The following is a 10,918-nucleotide window of genomic DNA, read 5'->3' on the forward strand; positions in this document are numbered from 1 at the left end:
AAGTCCGAACAAATTGAACACATGTGTTCTTATACGAAAAAAGAAGCTGGCATATCCAACTAAGACACGGAGAGATCGAAGTGTTGATATCTGACTCTCCAATTGCTTGCTTAAATTCGTGATGAAGAGAGAAAGAAAGGATTCCGGGCGATTTTTGATTTGTAGCTTCTCGGATTGGTCTAGTACTTTGATTCGTTTGATTCTCTACTAATCGAACAAACGTGTCCGAAAAGGGCTCGTCCACACTCCTTGGCCATCGTCCATTTACTAATAGTAGAAAGTTTGTCCCTGCCCCTAAATGACTAATGGAAAGTTTACGGACAGTAAGTTTGTTTTTTTAATTCGAATATTTATAGGCAAATTTTACTACATGACATTGCAATTATATAGTTTTAGCTCAGGGATACCGCGTAAGTAAAGTCTTGGGGAAAGACATCTCATAATCGTGGATATTTGCCGATGAACACCGCGCCGTCTAAAAGAAACTTGTTGTGCTGACGTGGCGGACGGTAGGCCCTTTTTTGACGTGGTTGGACCTAAATGCCACTGCGCCTAAGAGGCTCGTTTGTTCGCGGTGAAAAGATGGCCCGGCGTCGGCGCATCCCAGACTCGGGACGGCCACTCCAGCCGAGCTAGAGAGAGGAACGGCGTAGTGCTTGTTTTGGAGGGAGGGATTCACACGTGCCAAGCTTGGGGGGTGCCAGATCTAGTTGTCGCTCCCGGGTAAACCAGCGACAGGGAGGGGAGGGAGGGGCGCCGCCACCCACGGCCACCCACGCCGCTGCCTCTCGCACCGCCTCCTCTCATCCACCCCCGCGCGCCGGCCACTCATCCGTCGTCTCGCCGCCACCACTACCGCCGATGCCACCACCACCAATGCACCACACTCCGACCCCTTCACCGCCGCGCTCGCAGAGTGCACCAGGGAGCGCGCCACCGGCGCGGCCACCGCCATCCACGACCTCTTCCCCGCGCTGCCGGCGCCACCGCTGCCAGCCTCCTCACGCCGCTGTCCATCCATCTGCCTCCCACTCACATGCGCGCAACCATCGCCATGGCCCCTCCTCGCGCGTTGCCGGTTTGCCTCCTACTCCTCCTCCTCTTGCTCGCCGTGCCGTGGCCACCGGTGGCGGTGACAGGGCTGCTACTGTTCGAGCTGAGAGCGCGACAGGTGCCAGCGAGGGCATTGCTATGGCCGGCGAGCAAGCTGCGATTCCACCACAACGTTAGCCTCACTGTTCGCGGTGGAAGGGTGCGTTGTCTTTCCCGTCAAGGGCCTCGCTGCGCGCGGCGTTTGGCTGCACGGCCACCGCGTTCGACACCTCGCACACGCTCGGTGGCAGCGGCGTCGTTGGCTCTTTGCTCGTCGTCGGCTCTCTGCTCCTGAGCCAAGTTAGGACTCATAAGGCGCAGGGGCATTTACGTCCGACCGCGTCAAAAAACAGCCTCCCGTCCGCCACGTCAATACGGCAAGTTTCCTTTAGACGGCGCGGTGTCCATCGGCAAATATCCACGATTATGGGATATTTTCCCCTAAAACTTTACTTTCGCGGTGTCCCTGAGCTAAAACCACACAATTGCGATGTCCTGTAGCAAATTTTTCCATATTTTTATGTGCGAGCTGTTGCTGCTGCTTACCTCCTAGCACCTTCTTTTCAAAATGTATGACGTCCTTGACTTTTCACACAACGTTTAATTATTCGTTTTATTTAAAATTTTAATGTAAATATGTAAAAGTATAAGGGCCTGTTTGGGGGATCTTAAGATTCTGAGAAGCAGTCGGTTGGTAGCCAACTTCTGAAAATCTGGAAAAACTGAGTTTTCCAACTTTTGACTGTTAGTTTATTTTCTGGATTCTACAACTACAGTTTCTCAGAATCTAAACTAAAAGCTGAACTGTGGGGGGAGCTTATGATTCTGGGAGAAGCTGCAGCAGGTAGAAGCTCCCCCAAACAGCCCTAAGTTAAGATTGTAATTTATTTGATGATAAAACAAGTCACAATAAAATAAATAATATTTATATCACTTTTTAATAAGATGAATGGTGAAATGTTATAAAAAGAATCAACAACGTCATATATTTTAAAATGAAGGAGATATTTCGCAAGCAGATGAGCAGATTGGCAAGTAGTTAATGTATCTTCAGATGCGGCAACCGTTTGAACAAAGTGGCTAGGTGGGGAACGGTATTAGCTAGGGGCAAGCATTGACAGTTGATTGCAGATGCAATCGCTACTTGCCTCTTCTCGCCCACTTGATCATGTTATGGAATCAACCAATTAGGAATGACGTGGCACCGCTATTTGCTACTATGGCGTGGGGGTAGGTGGGAGCTCCTACGAGTTGGGGGACCAGTGCGACTGCATTTCTCAGCCCCGTCAGGGCCGGCCCTGTTTGTATAAGCAGCACAAGTTAAACTTTTCTAGGAAGTGGTTTCTACAAATATCACGAATGCACGGAAATACATTTTAGTTCCTCTGCGGAATATTCACTTGTGTATCTTTTTCTAGCAAACTTCATGCAAATAGTTATATTTTTTTTCTTAAAAAATGATAATGCGGAGTATAGTGACATCAGGTCCTGTTCGAGAACCCAACACAGGCGAGATTAATTTTTGGATTTTCGTGGCACGTTTTTCAAACTGCTAAACGGTGTGTTTCGTGCGAAAATTTTCTATATGAAAGTTGTTCTAAAATATCAGATTAATCTATTTTTTAAGTTTGTAAAAACTAAAACTCAATTAATTACAAGTTAGTACCACCTTGTTTTATGTAAAACACTTATTCTTCATTTTCATCTCCATCTTCAGGAGATTCAAACAGAGCCAACACTCTATCAAGTTTAAATTTTATCTACACATTAAGAAAAAAAAATGAATTCGGGTATAAATAGTATCGCTAGTATGATCAGTTGAATTTGTTTTTCTTTATTATATGTGAATGGGAAAATGGAGTATGAACCAGAGATTTTGTGGAGTGGTATATTTGTGATATGAATATATTTTTTTAAATTATTCATATATGCACAAATGAGAGGAGACATTCTCTCGAGGGTTGAAAACAGTTTCCCATGCACGATGACAGTGCGGATGTGCAACTGATGACGTGCTACGGGACGGCGTACATCGGGTTTCTGACTAATTACCGTTGAGGAACCGGGGAAGCAGTCAATCCCGAATCAGATCAAACCCTGCTTCTTCCTGTTAACTCCTAGCTATAGCATACCAAGCAATTGGAGTTGGATACCAACACTTCTCTTTAGCTCTCCTACAAGAGGCTAGGCAGAGGTAGCTTAGAAATCAGAATCCTGTGCACAGCGGCGCGCTGCCAACCAACAGAAAAGCGCAGGCCTCAGCTCCTACATCTCCGTCGGACGTCGGGCTGGAGTACGCAGGCATGACGACGACGACGATCACGTCCAGCGTCGGTGCCGGTCCTCCGCCATCGAGGTCCACCACCACCATCACAGCGGAACGAACCTACCACATAATCAAGATCCCGGGGTACTCCAGCACCTTGAAAGTCGGTCATGGCCAGGCCCTCCGTACCTCTCCGTTCAGTGCGGGAGGTCGCACTTGGTATATCAGCTACTACCCAAACGGAGGGCGAGAAACCAACAAGCACTGCATCTCTTTCTTCATCCATCTTGACGATGACACGGTCAATGACGATGTTATGGCGCAGGTTACGTTCAGCTTGCTCGACCAACACAGGAATCCAGTGCGGTCACACACTATCACCACCACATTGTATAACTTCTCGGTGCCTAATAGTAGCGCGCTTGGGTTTGAAAACTTCATTAGAAGGGACGAGTTACAACGATCGGAATATCTCAATGATGACTGCTTCGCTATCGCGGTTCGTCTGGTGATCACCGAGGAACCATCATCCTTCACGGTGCCCCCATCGAACATGCACCTAGATTATGGTGATCTTCTATCAAGCAAAGAGGGCACCGATATCGAGTTTGTGGTTCGCGGCGAGACATTTGCCGCACACAGGTTGGTGCTAGCGGCACGGTCGCTGGTGTTCAAGGCGGAGCTATTCAGACCAATGGAGGGAGGCACCACGGATGTCATAAAAATTGACAACATGGATGCACAAGTGTTTAAAGCTCTGCTTGTTTTTATCTACACGGATACTTGGCCAGAGATAGATCAAGACGAGACGACTATGGTTCAACTACTCGTTGCAGCCAATAAGTATAGCCTATCAAGACTGAAGATAATGTGCGAAGATAGGTTGTGCAGCTATATTGATACAAGTTCAGTGGTTACCATGCTGATGCTAGCAGACAAGTACCAATGCCATGGTCTCAAGAAGGTGTGCTTCAATTTCCTTGCCTCTTCGAGAGCATTGTCTTTGGCCATGAAAGCAAATAATTTCCGGTGTTTAATCCAGGGCCGTCCTACTATATTGAAGGATTTAATTTACAACATCGTCACTCATCAATTGGAAATTAAATTATCAGTGTAGTCATTAGGATTCATCCAAGGCAAAATTCAACTGTTGAGAAAACTAAAGGTTTCTTTCATGGAATGAGTTCACCTACATATACTTCAGTTTTTTAGCGCCTTCCAGCAAACATATTTACAAGGAAAATCAATTTGCAATATAAAGTACTAACATAGTTATAAGAAAACGACGTGCATTATACTCTTCTGTCTTATATTATTAGACGTTTTGAGGTTTTTTTTCAAATTTGATCAAGTTATTTATAGAAAAAGATAGTAATTTTTGTCAATGGACTATACCCGACAACAGTACTTATAGAGCATATGGATCATTGGTACCTAGGTATATACTAGATTGTAACAAGGAGACATGGGTTTATACTGATTTGGACCATGAGTAACAACCTACTCCAGTTTATATGTATATCTTGTGGAAAGTACCACACGGATTACAAAAGGGGAGTTAGTTAGCTAATCTAATCCACCGAAGTTAGTTAATCTAATCCACCGACTTATACCGAGTAGATATCGGTGACTAGAGCTCTGACTTCCTCTGGATTTTACAAAAGGGGAGTTAGTTAGCTAATCTAATCCACCGACTAGAATATGCCAAGTAGATATCGGTGACTAGAGCTCTGACTTCCTCTGGATTGTCTCTCAATGTGGCTCTAGATATGGGTTATGATTCAATGCCCTCCCCCTCATAGGGAGCCCTGTATTTATACATGTATACACCCTCCTCTTCAAGTAGAACTCAAATAACCCCTTGAAAGATACAGGCCGAGGAAACCTTGTCTTCTTCGGGACGAACTCTGATGTCTTCTGTTCCCATGAAAACAGTTTCCTTTCTTGCTAGCTTTATTTCCATACTTTCCCATATAATATCATGTATGTGGTATTTCCGTTTATCATGAATCTACATATTGGAGATATATTTTATCCATAACACTGACAATAGTTCTCAACCTCAATGCAAATGATTGGATTAACGTTCTTGACAATATAACCTGGAGATATATCTTTGTCGGAATTACCTAGCTATTCGCAGAAAACCGAGTAGGCACAAAATTTTCTACAATGAACATGACCATCTTTTGAATTTGTAATGAGGTCAGAAAAACAACCATCGTATAAAATTCTGCAAATATTCCACCGGTGATTTCTCCCTCTTTCTTGAAATACAAACCATCATACATGACTTATAAAATCTACTTATGAGATTCATCTAGGTTCCATTTGTGCCTCAGTCACACTTCCTCCCTTTTGTTTCCAACCACGCGAGCACCAGAAAACCCTAGCAAAAACCCTTGTCACCATCGCCAAGCTTCCAATGGATCTGATCAATGAACGACTACTGTATCTGTGCACGGCGCTCAGGCGAAAGTGTGTCTTCTCAAAACTCAATTCTATGAATTTGCGGCCAGACCGTTGTCGTGCAACTGTTCGAATTCCAGCTCCCAGGTGTACTGCTCATTTCCACCGCGGACAGCAACGAGTCGACGAGACTTCTGCCCGCGTACATGGCGACGCAGTACGCGCCGGTGCATGGTGCCCTGGCCGTCGATCGACATTCTTTGTCGTCGGTGCGAGCCCCTGTGCGCCAATTGGCGGGAGGCAGTGCAGCTGCCTCGCCATGGGGCTTGTGTCGCTCGCGCGTACGTAAATTTGTCGGCGCGTAAGTAATACGTCGTACGCGCCCTCGAGGTACGTGGCCAGCCAGCAGAGCCGGTGCGTGGCCGATATGATTCTCGACGACGACGCACTAAAACGGTAACCACCATCTCAATCGGACGGCAACCCCCATTTCAATCGGACACAGTGTCCATCACAGTTTAGGGGTTTGTTTGGGGAGCTTTAAATTCTGAGAAGCAGCTATTTGTTAGCCAGCTTCCGAGAATCTGGAAAAGCTCTGAAACCCAGCTTCTCCAGCTTCTGGCTTCTTAGTTCATTTTTCAGAATTTGTAACTACATATTCTCAGAAGCTGTGGACTGTTTGGGGCAGCTTCTAGCAGATGTGAAAAGTTATCTCAATGGGGCAAATGGCCGTCACGGATAAAGCTATCTTAATCGGGCCTTAATTAAAGCCCGTCACCGATAGTTTTGACCCAGACGACCAGTCAAACTATAGCCCGTCACGGATGACCTATCTCAATCGGGCCACAACTAGCGCCCGTCACAGATGACCCTTATCTGTGACGGGCATTAACTATAGCCCGTCACAGATGACCCTCATCTCAATCGGGTCTAAGTTAATGCCCGTCACAGATGAGTATAATCCAAATAAATAAATTTTATTTTTTGGCTAGCCAAAGGCCTTTGGTAGCCATGCCATGTCGTTCCGCCTCTCCCAGGCCATGTTTTTTTTTGTCCTAACTCATGTGCACCCAGGAAGAACTTCTCGGTCGGTTACCCATCCCAAAATTGCTCCAGGCCAAGCTCCGGAAAAGTAGTTGTAACTTTGTTGGTATGAGTATTCTATTAATCCTATTAAGCCCTAGGCCAGGATGTCACACCTCAACATCCCCCATTCATATACATTCATTCACATACACAACCATCAATATATTTAGCACAACCACATTCACATAACATCCATTTTGATCACATATTTCATATCCATTCACATATTTCACTTGCAAAACCGAGTTAATTGGATCAAATATATATTTAGCAAGTATTATCATGAAGAGGAGGCAAATCGACTTCTAGGAAAAATGAATTTCGAATTGAATTTTACAATACTAAATAAACTCATATGAAAAAGCCGTCAAAAACAAAGTTGTAGAACTCATTGAGATCTGTCAAAAATAAAGTGTCGAGGTTATGGATACCACATACCTAATAGTAGTTGACTAAATCTCGGCAGGACCCACCACATACCATGTCTTATACGGAAACAACTTTCGGATATAGGGCGGGTTCCGCATAAGGAAGGATGGATATAGTTCTACATGGAAACGACAAGGACTACTCAGATTGTATCCATATTGGTTTCCCTAGTTCTACTTGGACAAGGGGACATCTATGGGTATAAATACAAGACCCCCTAGGAAGAGAGGTGGCGCGGAACAATAGATCAAGACAATAGATCAACATGCAAGCCAACATACGCCAAGACAAGACGCCGGATATCAACATCAGAGATATGCCTAGAAGGACCATATCCAGTACCTATGGAGGCTGGCTGTAGGGATCTAGCGCTGTCTTTCATCTCACCGGATGCGGATTCGAGGAGGAAGGCTACCCTGTTGTTGACTACGGGATGGTTTTATGGCCGCCAAGTCGACAACAGTTAGATAGGCTAACCCAAATATTATACTGGTGTGATTATCGTGAATAAGAGCAACGACCGGCTTCGGCCAACAGGATGTAGGACTATTACCTGTCAGATAAGGGGCCCGTACCTGTATAAAAATCCTCGTCTTCATCTCTTTTACTACAATCTCGCATATATCCTAGTACCAACGATCCCCGTACTATGCAAATACCGGAATCGCGACATCAAACGTCGACAGTGGCGCACCAGGTAGGGGGATTTTGGTGCTTCAGGATTTTGATGAGATGGGTTCAAGAGATGGATTCTTCGCCGGCAAACTACTCAACGACTTCGTATGCTGGGTGATATGACCCGAACGAAGTATGTTCTCCGGCGGATCGGGATCTTCATCAAGCTTCGCCAAGTCATCGTCACTATGGATTTTTTGACCAGGGATACTTCAACTACTTTGGATCTGGGAAGTCAAACCCAACCAGAGTACGTGCCCCGACAAGATCGGAACCATCATCGTCATCGACAACTTGGTCTATCGAGATCATCCAAGCTTCAAGATACACGGCGTACCAAAAGATGTCAGATCATATAATGTCGAACGAGTACACAATAAGGTAATTGGTAAATCGGTTTTTCAAATTGATCTACTAATTTCGTAGATACATCCGGTATGTATCTACAAAGGTACGCAATATTTTATATGCAATTTATCGTACCTATTTTCAAGATTACACAACATTGTCAGATCAATAATTTATTATATTTACCTAGAGCATGTCTTTTATACAATATCTATTGTGTGAGTGTTCCCGATGTTAAGCCGACTACGGTCTAACGCTGGGGGCTTGCTGTATTTTCTTCTGTATAAACCATGCGTGTTTACGGTTTACATGATGCCTAACATTTAGATCTGCTCGTTATATCCTGATAATACTAGAAGATTCATGCAGTTTTTTTGAGTACATACTCGATATTCTCTGCTACATGTCTTGCCTTCTAGAAAATATTTTTCAGGAACAATTGAGCACTCGAGTAGGTTGTGGTCGAGTACACCCCATTATCGAGAACATTCTCGACAAATGCGGAGTTGTCGCACCCAACCTATCAATGAAGACCGACGACCTATCTCATAGCGCCAGCTATGGCTAAGCTATTCGAGAAAAGGTTATTAACGGATAATTGTTCGCGAATGTTGTCGGCTTGATCACCCGACATGATTGCGGACAGACATCCGGATATGCTATAAGTTGGGTATGTGAGTCATGCTGGCTACATGAGATGCACATGTAACAAACCAACTCTAGCGCCTCCAACCAGTAAATCGTAGCAATATCTCGCACCGCAACTTCCATCGGTGCTCGAGAGATGATTCAAGTCGCTAGTTCTTGAACCAGTAAATCGTAGCAATCTCTCGCACTGCAACTTCCATCGGTGCTCGAGAGATGATTCTAGTCGCTGGTTCTTGAACCAGTAAATCGTAGCAATCTCTCCGCAACTTCCATCGGTGCTCGAGAGATAATTCTACTCGCTGGTTCTCGAACCAGTAAATCGTAGCAATCTCTCTCACCGTAACTTCCATCGGTGCTCGAGAGATAATTCTACTCGCTCGTTCTCGAACTAGTAAATCGTAGCAATCTCTCGCACCACAACTTCCATCGGTGCTCGAGAGATAATTCTACTCGCTCGTTCTCGAACCAGTAAATCGTAGCAATCTCTCTCACCGCAACTTCCATCGGTGCTCGAGAGATAATTCTACTCGCTGGTTCTCGAACCAGTAAATCGTAGCAATCTCTCGCACCACAACTTCCATCGGTGCTCGAATGATAATTCTACTTGCTGGTTCTCGAACCAGTAAATCGTAGCAATCTCTCGCACCACAACTTCCATCGGTGCTCGAGAGATAATTCTACTCGCTAGTTCTCGAACCAGTAAATCGTAGCAATCTCTCGCTGGTTCTCGAATCAGTAAATCGTAGCAATCTCTCGCACCGCAACTTCCATTGGTGTTCGAGAGATAATTCTACTCGCTGGTTCTCGAGAACTTTAAATTTAATTTTAGTTCGATTTTTGTGTGTCAAATGCAAAAATCATAAACAACATAATTGTATAACTCATCGAGATCTACAACTATTTGTATTGGTCCTTTGTACAAATAAGTTCATTTGAACAATTCAAATTTTGAATTTCAAAATTTGATAACTTCGAATAAAAATTGGGATTAATAAATGATTTCAAATGGAAAAGTCACCAAAACCAAAATTGTAGAACTCATCGAGGTGCAAAATTTTATTTTGGTCATTTCTCCATCTGACTCTGTTTAAACAATTTGAAATTTGAAATTCAAAGTTTGAGAAATTCAAATAGAATTTTAGATCAGTGAACGACTTCAACTGAAAAAGTCATCAATAACAAAGTTGTATAACTCATCAAGGTCTATAACTTTTATTTTGGCCATTTTTCTATATAACATTTTTTTTAACCGTTTGAATTTAAATTTGAAAATATAACAACTTCAAATAACATTTTCAAATACTAAATCATTTTAACTGAAAAAGTTATCAACAACAAAGTTGAATAACTCATCAAGATCTAAAACTATTATTTTGGCCATTTCTTTATCCGACAAAGTGATAGTAACATTATTTACAAAATTGACATATCTCTTATCTGGTTTTATAAACTATAACACATATATGAATTTTGATAAAAGTGTTATATAGAAAAATGACCAAACTAAAAGTTATAAATCTTGATAAATTATACAACTTTGTTATCGATAATTTTTCCATTTGAAATCATTTACTATCCGTAAAATTATTTTGACTCATAAAATGAATTATTATACTATAGTTAATTATTCTGCTATAGTTCAACTTAAAAATATAAACATTTCATATGAAAAATAAAAAAATACTCATTGGTGACGGGCTTTAGTTAATGCCCGATAGAGATTAAGTCATCTCAATCGGGCATTAGTATATAGCCCGTCACTGATGATTCATGTGACGGGCCTAGTTGTTATCTCAATCGGGCCTCAAATTAGTACGCGTCACAAATGATGATCATCTGTAACGGGCCCTAACATGAGGCTCGTTTGATATATGGAATGTTATCTCAATCGGGTCTAAACTACGGTCCGTCCCTGATAGGTGTCATTCGTGACGGGCTTAAGTTTTATGCCCATCTAACATGTCT

The 10,918-nt window shown here is 43.4% G+C and overlaps 1 protein-coding gene across 1 annotated transcript; it reads left to right on the forward strand.

Moving 5' to 3' along the window:
- The first annotated feature begins 3,395 nt into the window (after positions 1–3,395).
- LOC127785695 (BTB/POZ and MATH domain-containing protein 3-like) lies at positions 3,396–4,475 on the forward strand. Its single transcript, XM_052313094.1, has one exon. It carries the CDS (start codon positions 3,396–3,398, stop codon positions 4,473–4,475), a length of 1,080 nt encoding a protein of 359 aa, XP_052169054.1.
- The last annotated feature ends 6,443 nt before the right edge of the window (positions 4,476–10,918 follow it).

The sequence above is a fragment of the Oryza glaberrima genome, chromosome 10, assembly GCF_000147395.1.
Source record: "Oryza glaberrima chromosome 10, OglaRS2, whole genome shotgun sequence".
Lineage (NCBI taxonomy): Eukaryota > Viridiplantae > Streptophyta > Magnoliopsida > Poales > Poaceae > Oryza > Oryza glaberrima.